This window comes from Camelus ferus, chromosome 3 (assembly GCF_009834535.1).
Source record: "Camelus ferus isolate YT-003-E chromosome 3, BCGSAC_Cfer_1.0, whole genome shotgun sequence".
Taxonomy (NCBI): domain Eukaryota; kingdom Metazoa; phylum Chordata; class Mammalia; order Artiodactyla; family Camelidae; genus Camelus; species Camelus ferus.
The window spans coordinates 103,935,672-103,958,669 of NC_045698.1; the positions used below are offsets into that span (position 1 = coordinate 103,935,672).

Below are 22,998 nucleotides of genomic sequence, written 5' to 3' on the forward strand. Positions count from 1 at the left end.
TGGGTGGCATTGGCAAGTCAGAGCCTCCCAAGTTCCACACGGACACTCAGAGTGTATCCAGTTCTATCCCTTCCTCCTAGATGGGCTAGTTCTAACTTCTTAGCATGAATGCAAAGTCTCTCCAATGAAAACCTTGGAGATGTTTTACAAGTCAGAGCAATGGGAATAAGACAGGAGGGAAGAGGGCAGGGCACAGCCACTCAAGGAATGACAGCAATTTAACACCAAAATGGTGGAAGATTCACCAAAATGGTGGAAGATTCAACTACTAGTTGGCCTTGAGAATTAAGAGGTTTGACTTCTAGCGGACCTTGAGCTTCATTATATGCTCATTGTAACAGCGTGATCAAGTAACATGCCCACAGGTGCCATGACAGCCCCAAGGCTAACCGCAAAAGGCTAAAGAATGGGCAGTGGCCCAATTCCTGGGAATCCCAGCCCCTTCCCCAGGGCAGTTGGAATGGTCCCACCTGTAGGTGTGTGAAGCTACTGAGCCCATAAAAACTGACACCACCATGCCTAGTGGCCCTTTTCACTCCCTCCTCTTTGGAGACGGCCCGCACTCTGACAGTGGAGTGTGTACCTACTTTTACTTTAACCCGAGCACCAATCCCTACACATCTTTCCTTGCCTTTCTCTTGCCTTACACTCTATGCAGTTTGTATCTCTCTAAATAAATCTACCTTTACTCAACCATGGCTCGCACTTGAATCCTTTCGTACATAAAGCTAAGGATGCACACTTGGCGGGACATGTCAACCAAGACCTGGGACTCGGCCCTCCTCACGCTCCACATCCGTTTTCCTGCATCAGGAAGAAATTAGCTGAAATGAGGAGAAATGAAGATTCGTGCTGTATATCTAACCTATTCTGCATTCTCCCAGATGACTCCACTCAGGCTCAAGTCACTGCACATTGTGAACCAGAAAGGGACAGAGGAAGAACCATTCTCTCTCCCAGAGTTTCCTGTACTTTGGTTGCATGGCAGAGGACCACAGGCAGACATGAGAGGATGCTAGTGAATGATGGTTTCAAGCAGCCTTTTCTTATGCCCCAAGAATTGTCTAAGAAGGGTCTTTGTGACCCAGAAAAAAAATAATTCAGAAACGAGGTCTTCATTTTCTTGCACCCAGAAGCATGTGAGCTCTGTAGAGTCCCTGCTCTAGTGTCTGTCCTAAGCGCCCCAACTACTGGACAGGTGCTGTAGGTCACAGCCTCCCATGGGCAACAGATCAACGCAAGTAGAATGAGAAGGAGCACAGTAGCCTGTGTGCCTCCAGTGCATGTTCCCATTCTCCCCAGTTTGTCCTACCCTGAACGTAGTCAGAGAGAGGTAGAGCAGGAGGCTGGGTTTCATTTCAGACCCTTTCTTGGTGGTAGGGACCTGGTAGGAGGAGGCCTAGAAGGACAAGGGAAGGAGGCACGTCATGAAGCCTCTGTGCAGCTCTCAGTGCTGCCTACGTGTTGTCTCTGGGGCCCAGAGCCTGTCTGAGAAACCAAGGCTGATGGTGGGACTTGGGTCCAATGGGACACTCACTTCAGTGCCTCTCTTTGGATCCTTCTCTAGTGTTCCTTCAAGGAGCAAATCTTATGGTTATTTCTTCATTACTTTAGGGAGGGCCTCCTATGTGTCAGGCCACTGAGATGCAAAATGAAACAAACAATATTCACCTAAAATTCAAGCCGAGCCTTATAGTCAGTTATAATTACTGGCTATCTTTTTCTCCTTCGTCTTCACAGCTCAACTGCTTGAAGCATCCTCTGCATTTATGCACAGAGTTAATGACTCTCCCAGCAGGTGGTTTACATCAGTGTTCTGGGCCTCTGCCTCCAGGCAGTCCTCTTAAGTAAATCAAATCTCCCCTTCCAAAGAGCTGCCTTGAACAGGCTTCCTGCATTAAGGACAATCTCTGAGCCAGCACTGGAAACATATTTAAGGTACATTTCCCTCTAGTCTACCTTTCTTAGAAAACTGTTATTTCACAATGTCTCTGAACCCAGACATTTATAATTCATTTCATTTCTATCACGACATGAGAAGGTACCTCCTACCCTTTCTCTCCTTTTCTCTGGCCCCTAATAATCTCTGTTTTCTCAAACTTAGAGATACTGTGTAAACCTTATTTCCTTCTCAATTACCAGTGGAATGTTTGGATTTGACTCTGTGCCCCAAGTTGAGTTGCTTCCCCCCCCCCCCAAATCTCTACCAGTCTTCCTGGTTGTACACTAGCAACACTGAAATCACTAAACTTTTAAACAGCAGGTTCCTTTATAGGCATCTGCTACCCCCTCTCTTCCAGGAGACTGAACCAGTCTTAAATAAGGAGATGCCTGAAGGCTTCCTATGGGACTATCTTGCTTAAATTTGCCAAGATTTTTGACATAACTAGGCATGATCAGGAAATCACTTTTCTTTGCCCCTCAAGGCTCTAGATTGAGGAGGGTCCTAAATATCAATGAAATGTTCCTTCTCCTTCAGTTATTTGACTCTCAGTTGACTCTCCCAAGATAATGAAGCCAGCCAACAAATGACTTAGTTTAGAGCAAACGAGTGAAACAGAAGCTCTAAACTAAGTAGAATGAAGTGGAATCTTCTGTCTCCTCCCTTTGGCTCCTGAGGTTCTGCCCCGTGGCTCTCACATGACAGGAGTGCTCCTTGAGCTTCTGAACATCTGGGGAATCATCTTGGCCCTGTCTCTGGTCTAGTAATAATTTTCACGGTTGACCAATTTTATGATATACACAATTATTCTTCAAGGAAGTAGAGTTCCAACACCGCGTAGAGCCTGCTTACATAAGGGAGTTTAAAAACAGCCGAACTCTGCCTTTTCCATCCTCCTCCCTCACAAATCTCGCCGCACTGGCACTGATTTGACTTTCTGCCAGTTTGTGATACAAGGAAATGTCTCAAATGTGTTGCAGGAAAAAGCATTAGAAATATATTCTCTGTAACAGGGGGAGGCTCTGTGCAATGAAGCATTTGGGAAAGAAATCCCAGGTGAAAAGGAAAGTCAGAGCAAAACAAATCAGAAAGTCAAGCTAAGCAGACAGGACAAGAGGGAGTTCAACGTGAGGGCATGTTTACTGCAGGATCCAGATAATCATCCATAGAATGTCACACAAATCTTTACAGAGAAATCTTTTAGTTGGAATCTCCCATTTGCATTTATAATAGTCTCACAGGCCAGCAAATCAGTTTATCTGATTTTAAAAATTGTCATGTGCTTCAGTACAAAGATCATTCTTGGTTTAAGAGCTGAACATTAGTAATTTTGTACTTACTTAATGACTCTGAAAATGCGAGTTTTTATATAGAAGATCTGATTTATTTGTAACCTAACTTTAATACTAAAATAAAGGAGGTCACTTTAACAGCTCTCTTCTGCTCCAATCAAATATATTTTCCACTGACTACATACCAAGGGACACAGCAACACTGAATACAGACTCCTTGGGTTACACTGGTGAAATGCAAACCTTGGCTCATCAATCATTCTTTCCCAGTGGCTTTGAGTAAGTAAATGCAATGCTCTATCTTAGGAGAATGACTCCATCCCAGTTTTCCTGAAACATCAATAAAAACCCCTGTTGTTTGCAGTAAGGAAGATGTGCCCATTTAAATTAAGTTGATCTCTGGAGACTGATGGATGTGTCCTACACCGAACCTGCCTGGGGCAAGATACATCCAGCCAAAGTGTTGAGAGAACAGTAGGATAAACAGGTAAAAATCAGATTTAGAAGCTGGGTCAGCTGATGGGCTATGTCGATACGGGACTTGGTAAACTGGAGAGCTTAGCTGGGATGAAAGGAAAGGAACCCTAAAAATCGTTTTGATGTGCATATGATATGGGCAGGATCCGAGCCCCAGGAAACCCTATTCTTAGGCTTGATTTGGTTTTGCTCTGTTCCTTCCTTGACGCATTTTGGCCAGTCTTGCCCTGTATGTCCCTTACAGCTGTGTTTCTCCTGCCCTCACACTGAAAGTGCTCCCTCCCAGTTCAGGGGGAGTAACCGACCCTCCCGAACCTTGCTCACTCAAAGCTACTTTCAAATGATTATCTCGGCACATGCTTCAGTGGTTTCTGTAACATGGATACGTCACGGGGAAGGAACAGAAATATATACCCCTCTCTACGTTTTGTGTTTTTAGGGGAATTAGATAGGTGGGGATTTGGTGACTACCGAAGGGTGGAAATCGGAAGTTGAGGAGGACAGAGTCAGACGTTTCTACCTGATGCCTGACCCACTGTTTTCCTTTTAAACAAGTGACTCCTGCAGCAACTTTCATTCTGAAAGGATGCATGGATAATTACACAGCAACCTTACTGGCAGGTGTCGGGGCCCCACTAGGGATTATAAATACCTCCAGGTCTTCCCACCTGGGTATTCTGAGTTCCTTGAGGAACCTCAGGTCGGACAATACAGGACTGTTGCGGGCACACAGGTCAGAGTGGAGAGAGCAGAGGTACCTGCTCCTGCTTTTTCCTTCCATCCCTTCTAGGGAATTTCACAATTTCCTCTCCTGGAACCAAAGCACAGACCTCTCACTGCTAAAAGGGTCCTGCGACAGGGGTGAATTTTTCTCTTAGTTCCTTGCCTACCACCTGAAACTGACTTCTAGCCAGTGTTATCGGGAGAAACAGGGGCTGTTGGGGTGTTAGGGGACTTTGCTCTGTGTCCCAGCCTCAGTCTCTTTCTGCTCCAGTGACACTCAAATGGAGTATTTCACGCAGATTCCTTAGAATAAGCCAAGTTAGCCCTCTTCTCTCTTTCAGAACTTACCATCACTGCTACCAGTCTCTTTCAATTACGTTTGATTGGAAGTACTTTATATCAGGTAAGTAAGCTTTGGCTTTGACTTTTTGAATGTCTAAAAGGAAAACTCTATCTTGCTTTCCAAAATCATCTATTAATAAACCTCTCCTTCCTAGTCAGGTGTGCAAAATACCCATTTTTGTCCTTATAGACACATCTGTAGGGATGACACGGTCCCTCTATTCCAACAGAACTCTAGTTAAACGTGGTAAAGACTGATAGGGAAAGGCAGGAACACACAAGGTGGGCATGAGAGAAGGAAGGGGATAAGTTACCCTGGGGCAGAGTTTGGAAGGCTGTTGGTAGTGTGGGTGTGAAATGAGTGAGAACTCTAGCATGGAGATGATATCTCTGAGAACAGTGATCATCTTTTCCTTAAAAGTAACTTGCCTTGATGCTTAGGTGGGTTTCTCAGTGCCTTACATGTTCTTTCCTCTCCCGGCTATGAAGCCTTGTTCTCATTACCATCTACACTGAAAGCAGGAGGTGGGGAAGGTGACAGGCAGCAACTCCCAGTCTCTCGACCTTACTTCCTGTGAAGGTCTTGCTATCTTTTTCCCTGGGCAGTGGCCCTTTCTCCCTACCTAATATGTGCAGAATTTTATCTACTGAGCAGAAGGAACAGCTCATCCAGAGACACAAGCAACTTCTGGGAAATTAGGCTGCCGTTATTTCCCTCTTTGGGACGAGTCTCCAGGGAGAAGTAAGAATAAGAGTAAACCGACTGTGGATGGAAATAAGGCCCTGAACTAGATAGAAAGACCAACCACACCTGCACAAACATCGTCAGAAACTTTTCCATCTTCTGCTTTCCTAAGAACCCATTTGACTCTATTTGTCTTCCCACAGAAGCCTTTTCTTCTCCCTCCTTTTCCCCTACTGAGTTAGGTATATACGCCTCTAAGTTTAACCATTTAGTAAGCTAGTTACTTCGTTAGCTTTCATATGCATAGGAATAAGCCGTTTTTCTCCTGTTAATCTGTTATTTGCCCATTTAATTTGCAGGCCCCCAGACACTGAATCTAACTGGGAAGAGGAAAAGTTTTCCTTCCCCACACATCAATTTTCAAACAGGAATTTTCACATAATATGAAAGGAATCCCAATTCTTTAAAAATGTTACCCAAAACCAGATTTTTGATATGAAATTAACTTGAGTCTGTAGACTGAGAATGTGCTGCGATTGTATAATACAGAATACAGAGATACTTAGGACTCAGTTACTCCCCTTAGGAAACTAAAAAACAAACACTAACACACTTTCTTGTGTTTCAAGGTTGACAGTGGTTACAATAAGGGAGGAACCAACAAATTATTGTGGGAATTTGAAGGATATCAGTTTAGAAAGGCAGGAAAAATTCATGGGAGACTTAACCATTAAGAGCAATGACAAATCAGTGGGCTCCACCCCAAATCAACTGACCTAAAATATGTGGCGATTGAAGCATGGCCACTGAAAGCGTAAAGAAGATCTCCAGGGGATTCTTATGGAGTCTGTTTGACAAGCACTACCTTAAGTGATAGCACTTGTGTGTCTGTGTGACGTTTATTAAATAGGTAAAAGTGACAGGTAAATAAGGAATGCAGAAAGACAGTATGGCGGGAAGAATTCCTAGCGAAGGCAGGAACATGTGAGGTTTCATATTCCTCAGGGCTTAAAACCACCAGGTGAAGTTAGGACTTTCTATAGTAGAAAAGGTATCGCCATTACAGCTTTTTCATCAGAATACTACCTTAACTACTTTGTGGTTTAAAAGCATTTACTGTAAAAAAAAAAAAAAAAAAAAAAGCATTTACTGGTTCAGGAAGGGCTGGCATTGTGCAGTGCATAGAGTAGGAGCATATGCTGGAGGGCAGACAGGCTGAATAACCTTGGACAGGGAGAGCAGCCCGTGAGTTACACTAAGTCACATCAGGAGTAGTGCTGGGCTTGGGGCAATATTTGAGGAAGCAGAGAAGAGGGTTGGACTGGACAGTGTGTTTTAGGAATTATTCTATTGTCCATGTTCTACGGAAAACTTTGTTGGTCTTCACTTTTTAGCTCTACTAGACACGACTGATTTTTCTGGAGAGTATGGGTTGGGGAAGGGGATGTAGTGTTTAGCTGTTAAACAGATTTACTGACAGGGCTCCAATATCTGAGAGTATTGAGGATGCCTAGAAAACCAAGAAAAGAGGAAAAGTTAGAAAACTTTGGGGAAACCAGCGCTTCTGCAGTGGCAGAGATCTCAGAAAGATGTTTGAGAAAATAGCAAGCACAAAAAAGGAGTAAAAAGAGGGGCACTTAAGAAGAGTTGTGCTACGAAAGAGTTCTCAGGGGTCATACTTTCATTCTGATAAGCCAAGAAAAAATTAGACAGAGTGCGTGGGAATAACGAATGTGTGTATGTGAGCTGTGGGGAGGTTAAACAGTAGTGACAGCTCAGTCAGAGAAGGACCAGAGAGCGAGGTAGTTGCAGGAAACCTGGAGTCATTATTTTTAAAGGAGAGGCTACTGAACGCTGTTACAGGAGGCAGAGAGAGGAGCAGTTATGAGTGAGAGATGGACAGACACATTAACGTGGGAGATGAGCCAAGGAGCTCTGTAGTTTGACTAGTGCTCACCCTGAGTAAGTGAGGATCTGTTTTCCCATTCCTAAAATGAGGATCTCCGGGGTCCTTGTGCGGAACATCACAAGGGAAGCATTTGACGTGGGGTCTAGCACATAGAATTAGTGACCCAGTACAGGTTAACCCCTATTATTGTTCAGTAACTTACCTGGTGCTAATTTAAATCTTTAAGGCTTGAAAGTTAATTTATATTAAGTTGTAATTTTGAATATTTTAAAGTTCTCTAGAACTCCAAAATCTTATTTCTAAAATATAGCTGTAAGTTTTTTTTTAAAAAAGTACATATATTTCAGTAAATAAAATAACTTAAAAACACCCTGAAATTTAGCATGCCCAGTTTAAAATATAATAATGTACTGTGACTGTGGACTTCCGGAATCATATTCACTATAAAACTTTCTAAATTTGCACTCTTTCTCTCTGCTTCTCATTTTTCTTCTATTCAGGTGTCTATGGCTCTATGTTTTTCATTTGTTTTTCTTTGATTATTTGTTTTTACTTTTATAGCACACATGGTTCCTTCTGCTTTTTGCCCCTCTAACTTCTGCAGGTATGCATTTTTCTCCTTTTCTCAGTAGTTTTCTCTTTGTGTTTACTTTTCTGTTTCCAACACAACAGTTTCACTGGTGACTCCTAATCTGCCATTTTTTCTTCCTTCAACAGAGAATAACCCCCTCCCTCAAATAGTATTAATTTTATTTTACATGCCTTATTCATGACTCCACATGCAAAAGTAGAATAGTCACCTATCACCATCTAAAAAAAAAACACATGGCCACAAACAACACTCCACCAAACCAAGTGTCTTTTGACCTGATCGTCAACCAGCCTTTTTTATTTTTGTCTGTTGGTTTTCCAATGAATATTGACTTGTTAAAAAGCAAAAGTGTATATTATTCCTTTTTCATGAACATCATTTTATTATCTACGTATTTCCTATTTTTAGCTAACGGTTAGGTACTGCTTAAATAATGAAAGAAAACAAAGGAAATTGTTGACAGTGCTAAGGCTTTGAAAGGTAAGAGCTTGGCACCTTTTATGTAATTTCTTCCTTTATTATGCAGATACATTTTATTTTTGCTTAGTTGAAATAAGCAAAGGTTAACGGGGGATAAATTGGGTCAGAGAAATGGAAATAAAAGTTCAATGTTCCTCATGGTCCTATTTCTCAGGAGGCTCCTAAACTATAAAAAACTGCATCAACTATAAAAATACTTTATTTTTAAAAAATGTTTAATTTCAAACAAGGTTGCTTCTCCAATGTGACAAAAAAATTTTGGGTATATTCTTTTCTCCAATAACTTTATATTTCAAATACTCTGAAACCAATAAAAGAAACTATCCTGCGTTTCTTATTTTTAGAGTGTTGCAGACCTTACTTTCACCCAGCGATGAGGAACTAACAGTGAGAGCTGGGTTAACTACCCTATTCTCTACTGGGGCCCACAAAACCCTTCTTAATCCACAAAACTCATTCTCAGCCACTACTCTTGAGTTCCTCTTTTGAGGGTGTGGTTTATAATTCTGGATTTTTTTTTTTTTTTACAGTTAAAAGCAGAGAGATTTTAGTCCAACCTTGTATCCAGTTGAGGAATCTTTTCCATTAAATCCCTGACAATTCAACAATGCCATGAATTGTTACCTAAAGCAGCAAAGCTCCTCCCATCAGGAAAAAGCAGCAGGAAACCTTTTTAGTGAGCTCGAAGGGTTCTGAGATAAGTAACAGCAACAACAATAATAGTGAATGTGTATTAGAGCACTTACAGTATGGCAGGCATTGTGCTGACTGCCCTAAGAAGGAATTGTTATTATTAACCCATATTAGGAACTGACACTGAGAAATTCTCTGACTTCACTTGGAACACATGGTTAGGTAGTGGGAAAAATCAGATTCCAGCTCAGACACTCTGTATCAGAGCCCCTCGTTTTAGTAACTATACTATACGCTTTCCTATTGAGCTCAAATCCATCTCCTTTTAATCCCACACCCATTTAGTCTAAATTCTACCCTTTGGGGACAATAAGAACATGTTAATTCTTCTTCTCATTCGTTTATGTAACAAAAAGAATATTAATTGAGCACCTCTTAGATGTTAGATACTGTCTTCCCGCCTGTAATACAGCGGTGAAAAAAGAACAAAGTTCCTCCTTTCACGATGTTAACATTCTGTCCCTTAAATTGTTTGAAAAGACTCCCCAGATTTCTTAGGGTTTCCTTTCCTCAGACCAAAGGAAAGGAAAACTTCTTTCAGCCATCATAGGACAAAAACTTTCAAATTCTTATCTATTGTGGTAGTCTCTCTTCTCTAAACACATTCCAGTTTATAAGTATCTTTTAAAAAATGTACCCACCAGACAAAGGCAGTAACTACACGCTTTTTGATGGACATGTTAAAAATAAGACAACAGGCCCAAAATGGAGTCGTTTATGCTAAGTTTTGTGTCACCAAACCAAGACTTAATTTTAGTTTCATGTCTCCCAGAAATGGAATCTTAAACTAATTGATCAGAAATCGCCTAATCAGCATTAGTTAAATAACCAGCCTGACGTATCAGCCATCCCCTAAAGGAAAGTGACCCTGCAATAAATATCCTGCTTTTTGTCTAGTGCACATTGTCTCCCTGCTTTCTGGCTGTAAAGGGCACTTTGCACAGATCCTCCGGAGCTCCTTCCTATCTGCTGGTTTGGATGCTGTCTGATTCGAATAGATTTTTGCTCAAATAAACTCTTAAAATTTTTAATATGCCTCAGTGTATCTTTTCACAGGTCTGGTGACAGGAGAGGGAACCCAGAGTCCCCCCGGGGCCCCCAGGAGCAACGAGCAGCAGCAGGGAAGGTACCTGCAGAGCCCAGAGAGTTGCTTTCTCGCCGCGCCTGGAGCTGGTGGGTAAGTTCCCTCCATCCTCCATCCACAGCTTCTGTGTTAAGACTTCTCAGACTGAGCATTTCTTTCTCCCGCCTAGGTTCTGAAACTGGAACAAGCTGGAGCTGGGCTGCGTGGGACATAGAAACTGGTCTGTTTCCGGTGGTGGACTGGGTCCGACTTAGAAACCAGACCGGGTCCAGGGTCAGACCGGGTCCAGTGGCAGACCGGTTCCGATGTCAGACCAGGTCCGCATTCAGACTGGGTCCGACTTAGAAACCAGACCGGGTCCAGGGGTCACACCGGTTCCGGGGTCAGACTGGGTCCAGTAGCAGACCAGTTCCAGTGTCAGACTGGGTCTGCGGTCAGACTGGGTCCGACTTAGAAACCAGACCGGGTCCAGGGTCAGACCGGTTCCGGGGTCAGACCAGTTCCGGGGTCAGACCGGGTCCAGTGGCAGACTGGGTCTGCGGTCAGACTGGGTCCGACTTAGAAACCAGACCGGGCCCAGGGTCAGACCGGGTCCGGGGTGAGACCGGGTCCGGGGTCAGACCGGTCCGCAGTCAGACAGGGTCCGACTTAGAAACCAGACCCCAGGGTCAGGCTGGTTCCGGGGTCAGACTGGGTCCGACTCAGAAACCAGACCAGGTCCAGGGTCAGACTGGGTCTGCGGTCAGACTGGGTCTGCGGTCAGACTGGGTCCGACTTAGAAACCAGACCGGGTCCAGGGTCAGACCGGTTCTGGGGTCAGACCAGGTCCGCGGTCAGACTGGGTCCGACTTAGAAACCAGACCGGATCCAGGAGTCACACCGGTTCCGGGGTCAGACTGGGTCCAGTAGCAGACCAGTTCCGGTGTCAGACTGGGTCTGCGGTCAGACTGGGTCCGACTTAGAAACTAGACCGGTTCCGGGGTCAGACCGGGCCCGGGGTCAGACCGGGCCCGACTTAGAAACCAGGCCGGGCCCACCATCAGACTGGGTCCGACTTAGAAACCAGACCTGTTCTGGGGTCCGACCCGGTCCTAGGTCAGACTGGGGCCGACTTCCGCTGTTCTCGGTGCAGCGTGAGGGAGGCCTTGGGCGAATAAAAATATTGTTTGAAGGGAGAACAAGCAGTAACCTTACCGAAGATAATGGTGAATAACCTTGGCCACAGTGGAGGATTTTTAACCTAGATGATCTCTGGAGAAAAGCGCGTCTCAGCCACTCACCATGAAGGGTGGATGGAAAATTATTTTTCCTTCTTTAAAGTTCCTGGTGACCAGGATGAGACCAGCTGGGACACCCCACTCTCTCTGAAGCCAGCACACAGGATCCAAGAAATCCTGGCAGAAGTCGACGAAGGGTAAGAATCTTTACCAAAGTCAGCTCGTCCGTCTCAGTCCCTATCTGTGATGCCTGGTAGAGAGGAAGGTAAAATTTCATTTTGTCCCTTCCTTTCCAAATTCAGATTGACAGGAAAAAACATTTGTAAGAATTCTGTTTCACAACACAAGTTCGTGTGCCCGACACACAGTGAGGCCAAACAAACTGAAACGTTGAGATTGGAGCAGAGAAAGTTTGCAGGGCCACGTGAGAATGAATGGCTCCTGCTCAAAAACCCCGGAGTCCCTGACGGTTTTCAGGGAAAATGTTTTATGGGCAAAATTTGGGGTGAAGGCAGCAGGGTGTGTGACTTTCTTCTGACTGGTTGGTGGTGAGGTAACAGGCCGGTGCTCCAGGAACCTTGTGCTCAGCCTGAAGTTGCCATCCTCCACCAGGGGTTGGGGCCTTAGTTCCTGCAGAAGATCTCAAAGATATTATGTATATTCCCTGAGGAGGAGCCAGGACCCCGCTTTAATCACTGCACTATAGATTCTTGATTCCTCCTCCATTGTTTCTTCATTCCCTTACTTCCCTCATTGCAACTGTTTGAATCTTCCCTTTGGAACTCAGGATGGTCCAGGAGGCTGAAGCCTTTTTCCTGCAAACAAGAAACAGGGGACAGGGAAATGATTTGTACTGGGACAGGTCTCACAGAGTCCTGCTCAGTTTCAGATCTTTGAATTGTGACTCGTGAATTTGCTTTCTGGTACCATTGGTTGTCCATCCTTTCTCTCCTCGGGACAGCTATTGCCTTCTTGTTTGTTTTGTGTCCTGAGAATTTGGCTTGGCATCAGTCAGGTTGGGGGCCCCCAAAATACGGCCAGACAGAAATGTGGGTTGCCTAAGTTTATCTTTTAACAGGTCAGCAGAACCATTAAAAGGCAGTCTGGGTTTATGTGTTGCCTCTACATATAACCTCCAAAACTTTTTTCTCCAGAACTGTAAAATGGTCTGATTAGACAAGACAATTTCTAGCATTCAGTGTTTAAATCTGTTTACTGTGGCAAAGTTCCTTAAGCTTAGAGATGCCCTTGAAATGTCCTCTGGCGTCACAAACAAGATGCTGGAAGCCATCTTGCATCCCTAACTTATCTGGTGAGCTGCCAGGTGTGGGTTTGGCTGAATCACTTGGCAGACCACAGCATCCTCTAGTGGTCAGATTTAAACCTCAAGACATATTCTGACTATCACAAGAAATTAACTTAAACCATAGAGTGTCAAGCAACTGTGTTTTGCAAGTGTGGGACAGATTTTATGGGTTACTTCTGGTTCAGTCGGTGATGTATTCTCCACTATTTATCAGGAAGCCTGACACATCTCAGGGTCATTTCCTCCTCTGTCCACTTCTCCGTTCTGGGCTACTTGAGGGCTACTTTTTTGTAAGAACTTAGGAATTCAAGCTGCTTTTCCTTCTCTTTATTAGTGATTATAGATACTTTCTTTCCCTTACGAGGCCCTTCCTTATTTCTACCTTATTTGCTGTCCCTGCCTGTAAACACATAGACCATTCAGTATGAGGATGGTGCTTAATATTCTTATGGAAGAAATTGGAAAGGAAAAGTCCTCCCTAAATGAATGTGGTTTAGACTAAAAAGCATTAGGTTTGGAGGCAGCCCAGAATTAAAAGCCTAACTTTACCACCTTATTTGCTGGTGTTATTAGTTGGGTTACTTAACTTTTCCAAGTTTACTCACAAGATAAGGATAACCTTTCAGAGTTATTGTGGCTCATATGTAAAGCAAAGTGAACTGCACAAAGGCCTCATAGTCAGTTCCTCTGGTCTATAGTCCCTTCCTTTCATGGCAGATCATCTGGGGTTGGTTTGGTGGTAAAAGTTAGTTCAGAAGCAGGTCTTTGTTCCTCTGGTCATCTCAGCACAAACCTGTCAGGCTCAAAGAGGCAGATCTCCAGGTCAAGCCCTAGATGCAATCCTCAGACTACCAGGGAGAGCGGGCAGCTCTATACCATTGCTACTCATCTCGGTAACTACTGGGGAGTGGCCTCTGCTGGGGGAAAATGAAGACTGAATGCAGAGGCTCCTCCACAGCATAGTTGAGAAAATGTAGCTTTTTTCGTTTCCTCAATGATTCAGAGCCTCTTTGAGAAAATTGTGTCTAACCTGAAATCTACGTTCTGAGATACATGGAAAACCTTAAGACTAAACTCTATTCTACCAGACAGGTAACATTTTGAAATCATATGTCTCTGTACCTAGACCAGTGCCAGGCACAACAGATGCTCAATTAAATCCCAAGGAAACCTAAAGGGATTATTTCAGTTGGTGAAAGGTGTTGGGCAGCATGTTCCTGGACTGAGAGTTTCCCAGCTATTTCTTAAAATGCCAGTCCAGTCCTCATGGGATATCATGTATTCATGATCAGTTGTGTGCTGTCACTTAATATCTGCAATCACATTCCCTGCAACAGAGTCCTCAGAATGTCAGGAAGATGGGGAAGGGAAAAACATTGTGAAGGAAACCCTGTCCAAAACTATCGGATTGCTGTGTTTTGGAAAACTTGGTTTATTCTGAGTTTGCCTCCATTCTCTGTCCTCAGTACAATCAAACATGCCTTTGAGGTAAAATCGTAAAAGCATATGGGAGCAACAGTAAGTATTTAGATGCAACAGGAAGTATTTATTCAACAGTCACACCAGCCACACGTCATAGTATTCTGACGGGATTTCAGAACCTTGGTTCTCAGCAAGGCCCAGATTTTTTAATGAGGACAGGATCCTGGCGCTTCCTGTAGAAGAGAATGGAAAAAAAAAAATCAGCTTAAACTTTGCTGACAAAAATGTGACTATGGGAGAAAGACAAGGATAAAAGATCAGCTTTATGTAAAATAGAGAAGTTTGAGGTTTATTCCCATTTCGATTTCTCTTATTCATTTACTTATTCACTTATTCATTAGCTCATCAAATAACTGATAGAGAACCATTACATACACTAGGAATACAACAGAAGGGGAAAATGCTCTCCTTGCAGAGTTTCCAGATCTAGTGGGGCATTGTAATAACCCTCTGAAATTCATCTTTAATTTATGGTTGCTTCTTTTGCTTCTGGCGTCGTCGTCCTAGCCACCAGATTTCCATCTTAGCCGGTGCCCAGGGTACTTCAGGAGCCTCTAATTGATTTATCTTTTGCCTTAGAACTGTGGATATTCACATCTGTGAGATGTTGCAAAAGGATATCTTATCCCTACCCCATATGATACCTGCTATAGTTAACAACTAAACAGAGCTCACAGGTTGACCTATTTTCTGCGTCCGTGCTGTTTATGCTAGCTGGCAGTATCCACATATAGCTATTTAACTTTAAATTAGTTAAACTTAATTAATATTAAAAATCCAGCTTTTTAGTTGTAGTAGCCACATTTAAGTGCTAGTGTCATGGCGAGAGGCCTCTATGTTGGACGGCATTTCCATCACTGCAGAAATTTCTACGGGAAAATGCTCGTCTACAGAAAAGAATTTGTCAGTATAGATCCCCTAAGAAGACACAGAAGAATTAAGAAAAAAGCCCTCGCTGAATATATCTGTCAAGTACATAAGGATCAAGGTGATGCAGGCCCTTGTTTGTCCCGTCTCAGAACCCAACAGCTAGCGGCAGAGCCTGGCTCTAGTTTACTATATTATTTGGAGCTTTTAATAGGCAGTAGAGAGAAAGGCAAGATGATACATTTGACAATATGTTGCATTTGAAAAAGCCACATTTTCTCACTAGGCCTGTTCTCTTATCAGGGAAATATAGGAAGAGAAGTTACATTTTCTGTTATTCAAATATTGCTCACATATTTACATATGTTTGAAAGAACAGAAGGAGCTGGTAGGGCTGGTAGGTTTTAAAGGATAAGGAAACAGGGCGTCCCAGCTCTGTGCTCATATTTTCCAATGTTTCACTCTATGTATTGGGCCTTTTGATCTTGGCACTTGGAAGTTGCCCAAGTCTCAAGGCTGTTCTGTTGCTTTCTCCTCCCCTTAGATGGAAATGTTTGACTTTAATGTCAACAACATAGGCCATGAGAAAATTAACAAGTGGTTTCAGGTTCCTTTTACAAGTCTTTAATGTGGAAAATTTTTAAAAAGCAAAACACCTAATGTTTGGGGGGCCTTAAAGTTTAGGATATTAGATTTCTCTCCCTGGGGACATCTTTCCACAATTCTTGTTAAGTACTGAGGATTTTCTGAAATGATTTAAAGCAGACAGAAAGAGGGTTCATGGTGTAGGAAATTTAAGCAGTGGAGTAGTGGAAATGTATGTAGTTATTTGAGCCTAAATCAAAGTCTTAATACCAAGTCATTTCCAGGATAACTTAGAGTTCTCTGGGTCACTTGTGGAATCTCTTATTGGTTTTGACCATTCTACACCTTTATTTAACCTGGGATGTTTTTGTGATACTATCAAAATGCAGACCCCTGTTTAAATGACATCCTTTTCATGAATCCTTTCTTAACCCTTTCAGTAGCAAGCAATCTGTGTGTCTCCTTCACTGCTGTGTCATGTTGCTCACATCTCATTTGATGGCATTTGTCATAAGTTCCAAGAAGCTACCTTATTTGTACTATTTTCTTAGTTATAGCCACAAAGAAAGCAGAGGAGATAGCAGAATGCTTGGCACGTAAGTGTTCAGTAGCTGGCTAAGATAGAAAATCTGTAGCGAATCTATGTCTCTGAGTACCTGAGTCTGGTTTCCATCACCTGCCCACCTACTGTTAGGTCAGAAACTCCACTGAGGCTGGCTCTCACATCCATACACTAACGTGTTGTAAAAGTACGTTTCTGGTCCCTAATCCAGATAATTTGGGTTTGCATACTTGAGGGCTTTAGGAAACACAGTCATTGCTGTCACCAAGGAAAATGTTTGAAGTTTAAAGGTATTTTGGGTGTATGGGTTAAAAAAAAAATCCAGACTACCTACTGTCTGCTATGAAAGCTTACTTAGGTTTTTATCATAGAAATGATTTTTTAAAAATCGTGAGAACCATTCAAACGCTTTCCGTCCTCTGTTCCATTGTCCTTTCCTTAGCATCTTTGATACCATACCATACCATTAATTCCTTTCTCACTTTTGTTCAGTTTTTCCTTCCTACTGGAATGCGTCTCTCTCCTTTATGGCCTAGAGAAAGCCTCCAGACTTCTCCAAATCCCAGCAGGCAGAATTAGTTCTTTCAAAAGTTGCTTATACCACCATCGGCCACACGGTGGCAGCCTTGAGTGTACGCAAGCTGGGAGACACCACTTGTTAGATTTTCTCCTGGATCTCAGAAATGCTTAGTCTGGTAGTGGAAAAAGAGCAAGGATTCTGTCCCTAATCTGCCACTCATTGCTGGGTGATCTTGAGCAAGTTATTTAAACTGTGTTTCAATTTCTTCCTGTGTATAATAAGCCTGGAATTATTTACCTCATAGAGTCATTGTGAAAATTAAGTGCTTCACACAATGATTGACATAGTAAATACTATTTTCTATCCAAGTACACACACACACTCTCACACCTCTATATATGATCATAACAGATATGTAATAAGGAGAAAAAGAGATCAAGAATTGTTTTGAAGAAAACTAGATATTTTGTTTCTCTCATGGTAAGATTAATGTTATTGGTATATTCACTGGGGCTTAGAGGAATAATATATGTAAATATTGGAATACATCTAGCTTAAAATATATATTTTAAAAGAAATTAAAGTGTATACTCACGTATTTTCAATACATAACATGCATTCATTAGAATAAGTAACTCCATCAGTCCCACAGACAGGGTTATAAATCTTGGAACATCCACTCACTTCATTGCTACATTTAGCCTAAAAATGGAATGAAACAGAATCATTTTCTATCATTCTTCCTTCTTTGACTTCATAGCAAAATCTCTAAAACCTTCCTGGAGTCGATCGATTTAAAGATGGAAGCATGATGATAATTGGGAGAGTGATACTGAGTGTTCCAAGAGGAAGAATCCGAGATTTGGAGTCAGAAACCCTGGTTTAAAGTAATGCCTCTGCTATTTACAAGTTGTGTGACATTGATAAATCTGTTGGCGTGTCTGAACCACAGTCACTTCATCTGCAGAATGGCAATGATGCTGTCTTTTCCCCCACCCATCTGGCCCACAGTGTTGTGAGGTGTGAATGAGGCGAGTGGGTTAATGTTCAAGTTGACAATTACTGCAGGGGCTGGCTCCCGTCCGTCTGGTCAGCCACGCTGGCGGGCATGTTCCTCCCAGCACACGGTAGTCCCACCTCCCTGGTCTTCTCCAGATCACTTAAAGACGCAAGGTGCTTCCTTCCACCCTTGCAGTCTTTGCACAGCCTGTTTCCTCTACCATCGGTAAGAATTAGTAATTATCGACAGCCTGTTAGAGGCCAGACACTGTCCTAAGTGCTTTTTTGTGTTATATTTAAACTGTACAACTGTTCTGGGAGCGTTGTACTGTACTCTTCTTCTGGTGAAGACAGTGAGACACAGAAAGACTGAATCCTCCAGGGCCACACACCTGATGATTCCTGGATCCGGGACTCAAGCCCAGGCAGTCTAGGTCCTGAGCTTTAGCTCCTAACCGCCTCATGCTACTGCTTCTCCCCGCTGGTGATATATTGGTAACACCCACTTATCCTTCATGGCTGAAAATAAAGCTCACCGACTTAGGGCACCTTCCCTGATCTAACTAAGCTAGGTTTCTAATGGTACCAGAACTTCTTTAGAACACGTCACAAATATAATAATTTATTTTACTCGTACTTTTGGTTTGTCATCTGCCTTCCCACTAGATATAAATGTTATGAGAGAGGGACACTTCTTCCTTTGGTCTCCAACGTTACTGAAATTTACATTATAAATGGTAATTTCAAGAAAAATGGAAAAGTTAGATACAGAATATACTTCTAGAGAAAGAACCGAGTTTATTACTATTTTTGCTCATTATAAATTAGTGCTCCATCTTGTTGATGGGGAGAAATTTATGCCAATGTAGTCAAACTGGCTGTAAGGAGGAAGGGCAACGTGGAGTGATATTAAGAAGGCTTCCACTGAACATCCTTGCCCTACCAGAGTGCCCTCGTATATATAAAAACCCCTTTACAACAAGCATTATTTGACTGCATAGAAACTGTTTAGGTATTGGTGAATTTGTCCTTCAGCGTAAACGCCTGTGGGGGAACTACAGTTATTACCCACATTTATAGGTTAAGCCTTACCAGCATTTATACTCCTCGTATTAAGTTCAGGCTAAAGTAAAAAGTGACAGACTGTGCTTTGGTTGGAACAAACAGTCCTAGCCCCAGAGATAAGAAATTACAAAATTGTATTTACCTCTCTTCCCAGGAAGTTAGCATTAGTGTTACCTAGAAAACGTAAATCAGACAGGTGAGGTTGGGTCATTCAGAATTTTCTGCTTCCATTTAAATCTGTGAATTCTCTGCTGGCCACTACCCACCCCTTCTTATTTTGCCTTTTTTTCAAGGACATCTCATTGGTGTCTACTCCCTGCATGCTGAAACCTCAAAAAATTATGCAAAAATTTGATTGTGACCAAAGTATCTCAATTTCCATTTGCTTGAAAATAGAAATGATGTACTTACTGCTTGAAATGTATCAGGCGCCGAGCAAATGTCTTCTGAATGCCCACTAGTAATGACCAGTTACCAGACTGTTAATCTCACAGTTAGTAATGTGGAAAGTTAAAAGTATCTTGATCTCAGTTTATAGATGAAACTATGGAGAGTTTGTATAACTAGCTGTGAAACAGTTACCACTAGCATTAACCAGGTGTTCTGATGCAAAACTAACTTTTAGCAATTACACATGTCTTCTTTCGTAAGAAATGTTACAAAATGGAGCTCTTTCCCTCCATTGCATTACACTATTAGTACAATTCACATTTCTTGAATTTATACTAGATGCTTAAAGTTGCCACACTTCATTCCCCAGAAAATAGCAGGTCTTGCTGACATCATGTAGAGAATGGTGATTGTGGGTGAGCTCATTTCAGGGAAGGGGAACTAATCTGATAGTATCCAAAGGAAGAAATGCTGGTGAGATTTGGTTTTGATATTAACAATCTCTGAGGTGATCCGGGTAAGGAGGTAGTTCTTCCTAGCTAAATGTCTTGAAAAATAATGAGACACCTATGGGCTTGGAGAAGAAGGTCCCCACAGAATTTCAGAATCTAGTTGAGTCTGAAAATGGATGAGCAGGTGGTCACTACAGGTGTCCATCTGTATTAATAAATACACATGAGATGGGGAAAAGGGACTATTGCTCCCATAAATATTTAGCGAATACAACAAACAATATTGCTTGTCTTCTTAAAGTGCCGATTTGCCTGTCAGCAGGTGTGTTTGCTGGATCTGATAAGAAGTTAAAAGTGTTCATCATTTCCAGTGGCAAAAAGGAAGCTGATCTCTATCCTGTGGGTTCATTTTGTCAACGTTGTCAAGCCATTTGGGGGATATACACACACCATCTATTCAAGAATATTTTTCTGGAAATAATCTGTAGGTCAAAATTTTGAATCAAACTCTGCCTTTAGTAAACCATTGTTATCTATTTATGTGGCTCCATGAGAACTTAAAATTTGTAAACTGGCCTTAACCATTTACAGAGTTAAAAAGGTACTTGAGATTGAAATAATCCCTTCTTTTTTCTGCCGTATCTCTGACAAAGGGTCAGGCTTATTGCCTGGGGAAAACCATTTCACCTCTGGGCACTTCTCACTAGTAACATTGTTTTCCTTGTGTGATGTTACAATCCCTCTTTCTATGTAAAATTTTCATCCACTGGTCTTATTTCATCTTATTAGGATCAAAAGAGCTGACCAAGATTAGACTCTAAATCTAGAAGGTAATGTGCTCAGTAAAGTAACAGGTCAAAAAGGTCTCACACAAATTAGAAAAATATGCCAAGACACCTACCAGATGAACTCAACAGGGCCAAGGCACTGAGAAGAAAGATGCTTGCTATCTTCATGGCTGAAGTTCTATGTCCAGAGCTCAGTCGAAAACTGCACTAAACTTGCCACTTGTCTCCAGAACCCTGAGACTGGAGGGGTCATATAGGCTGGATAGGATGCCAGGCTCCACCTGCTGCCCTGCGGCCCAGATCCCCTTGGTTATTGATTGACTCTGTAGCCTAGCCTGCCCCCAGGTTTGGGGCATGTCACCTGTGTCAGAAAGGTAAGAGGAATAGCCGGGCCAGAGATGTGCCAGGTAAGGACTGTCAGGAAGAGATCACTCTTGGTTAGTTAGTTGGTTCTCCGGCTAACTTCCTCTGTGACCACTGAAAGGCCCCCTTTGTTTCCCTCGAGGCCTGGTTTTCTCATCTGTAAGGTGAACTCAGAGTTCCTTGTACTCTGTAGTTCTGGATGTATGAACAGGTGTGGAAATCTAAAAAACCTTCTCCACTCTTAAGCCCCCCTTTTTTATTCTCTGTCTCATTTCTCTCTTTTTCTATCACCCATTCACAAAGCCCGAAGTGGCTAACAGAGGGACAGGTTAGAGACAGGGAGGACTCAGTTCCCTAACGAGTATGTGTGCTCGGGGGCTGGCGTGGGCTCACTAGAGACAACTAATAGTTCCAGGTTCTTTTACAAGAAGTTCACTTCAGCTGTGCCTCAGTTTGTTTATCTAAGAACAGAAATAATACTAGGGCCTCCCTCAGAGTGTTAATCTTTCATTCAAAATACACATTGGGTTCGCCATGTGTTGCTTGGGGAGGCAATTCTTCACTCTCTCTCGTGTTTCTGCCCGTCTTGTGGGTAAAGACACTGACTGCCTGTGTTTCAATCAATCTTCTCAAGAGCCTTTGGACAATAAACAGCCTTAGAAAGCCTGAAGTAAAGGGGAGGTTTGTTTACCGTTGGCTATAGTAAGATAATCTCTCACCAGGGCAAAGTTCAGGCGGGCCTAGTGCCCTTTTAAAAAGATAGGGAATTTTTAAAAGCTTGGCCTCCTTCCCTTATGACACACTGGCCTTCCTGCGCAGGTACCCTGAGCCTTCCTCAGTGCCCCTGTGGAGACCGGTTCTCGAGAACCAGAGCGAATGCTGACACTCTGGCATGCTATTGAATGGTTGCATCTCATTCCTCTGACTCAGGAGGCTGTGTCTTCTGCTGGCATCCCTTTAACTGTGGCAGGCTGACCTGTCAGCTTCCAAAGAGGGTAAAATCCTAGACTCTCCCAGGTCTTACCGTGTGCCAAGAACTGTCCTCACCTCTTGGGATGTAATAGTGAATAAAAATGACAGCTCCTGCCCTTGTGGAGTTTCCATTGCATTTTGGTTGGGGGAGACAGGCCATGAAAAAGTAATCAAATAATTATAAAAGATATCAGATGATACATATTTATGCACACATTTATTTATTTCCAAAATACATGTATCTTTTTCCTAGCTCTCTCCTCTGATCTTCAGACCAGATATTAAGCGCCTTCTTGACAGTCTGGACATCCTCCAGGCACTTCAGACTGACTCTGTTCCATGTAACTGTTTTAATCAATCACCACAAATATTTTTCTCTTCAGTCTCCCCGTTGCTTCTCTTCCTTCCAACTGGTTGGTCAAGCCGAAACCTGAGTCTTCTCCCTGATACCCCCTCAGCCGTTACCATGCACCATCTTTCCTTCTTAAGTAATTTCCTTCTTAATTTCCCTTCCCAAGTTCTCTTCTTGAATCTGGGTCCAAAGTGACCTCAGTTCCGGATACTTCTTGTCACCGTACACTGTCATGTCTAAGATGATGCCATCATTTCCACCTTGGTTTTCTAAAATTTCCTTTAAGTACTCTCCCAACAACATCTGCTAGTATTTCTTTCTCAAACTACTCTCCGTAGGACGGTCCAGTGATCTTTCTAGAGTGTAAATGTGGTCACAGCACTCTCCAGTTTCCCAAGGCCCACAGCCCTCAGGAGGGGTCTGGGCTCCTCATGATTTGGCTCCTTTCTACCTCTCTAGCTTTACCCCCCACCAGTTTCCTCCTTGCTTCACCTGTGGGGCTGCAGTTGGTCATTGCTCTGTTCCTTCTTCATGGAGGGAAAAAAAGCATCCAGGTTTTAATCCCGAAGACTCAGGCTACATCGGATTTTCTCTGGGAGCTGCTTTTCGGAACCGTCCCTCATCCTCTTCTGCATCTAGATGAGGCCTTGCCTTTGTGTTATTTCATGATACCCTGCATTGCATTTAAATTTCATCCCATAGCTGTTTGTATGATTATTATGGAATGCATCTTTACCTTTAGGGAGCAAACATGGGTGTGTTGTTTGTAGTGGCTAGTAAAGTGTCTGGAAAATAGTAGGATCTAAGTCAGTATTTACTGAAAACATGACTTGAGTAATACACGTGTACACTGGTTTTC

General features: G+C 42.8%; 1 protein-coding gene and 1 long non-coding RNA gene across 2 annotated transcripts in view; one reads left to right on the forward strand and one right to left on the reverse strand.

Moving 5' to 3' along the window:
• The first annotated feature begins 3,364 nt into the window (after positions 1-3,364).
• The window catches only part of LOC116662763, a 59,672-nt gene continuing 40,038 nt past the window's right edge, over positions 3,365-22,998 (forward strand). The window contains exons 1-5 of the long non-coding RNA XR_004318784.1: positions 3,365-3,721; positions 4,776-4,837; positions 10,192-10,312; positions 10,389-10,536; positions 11,540-11,633. This is a non-coding gene — a long non-coding RNA (uncharacterized LOC116662763). The remainder of the gene's footprint in view (positions 3,722-4,775; positions 4,838-10,191; positions 10,313-10,388; positions 10,537-11,539; positions 11,634-22,998) is intronic.
• Positions 14,268-20,719, reverse strand: SPINK1 (serine peptidase inhibitor Kazal type 1). Its single transcript, XM_006191582.3, has 4 exons — positions 20,566-20,719; positions 18,965-18,996; positions 17,354-17,460; positions 14,268-14,397 (listed from the first exon to the last, which is right to left on the reverse strand). Exons 1-4 carry the CDS (start codon positions 20,618-20,620, stop codon positions 14,352-14,354), a joined length of 240 nt encoding a protein of 79 aa, XP_006191644.1. The 5' UTR covers positions 20,621-20,719; the 3' UTR covers positions 14,268-14,351.

Bases quoted from the DNA above. Each gene is read 5' to 3' on its own strand.
- SPINK1 (XM_006191582.3), bottom strand. From the start codon at position 20,620: ATGAAGATAGCAAGCATCTTTCTTCTCAGTGCCTTGGCCCTGTTGAGT. The intron at 18,997-20,565 runs GTAGGTGTCTTG...TACGTTTTCTAG, and splicing joins GGCCCTGTTGAGTTCATCTG to GTAACACTAATGCTAACTTC. The intron at 17,461-18,964 runs GTAAATACAATT...TTCCATTTTTAG, and splicing joins CTAACTTCCTGGGAAGAGAG to GCTAAATGTAGCAATGAAGT.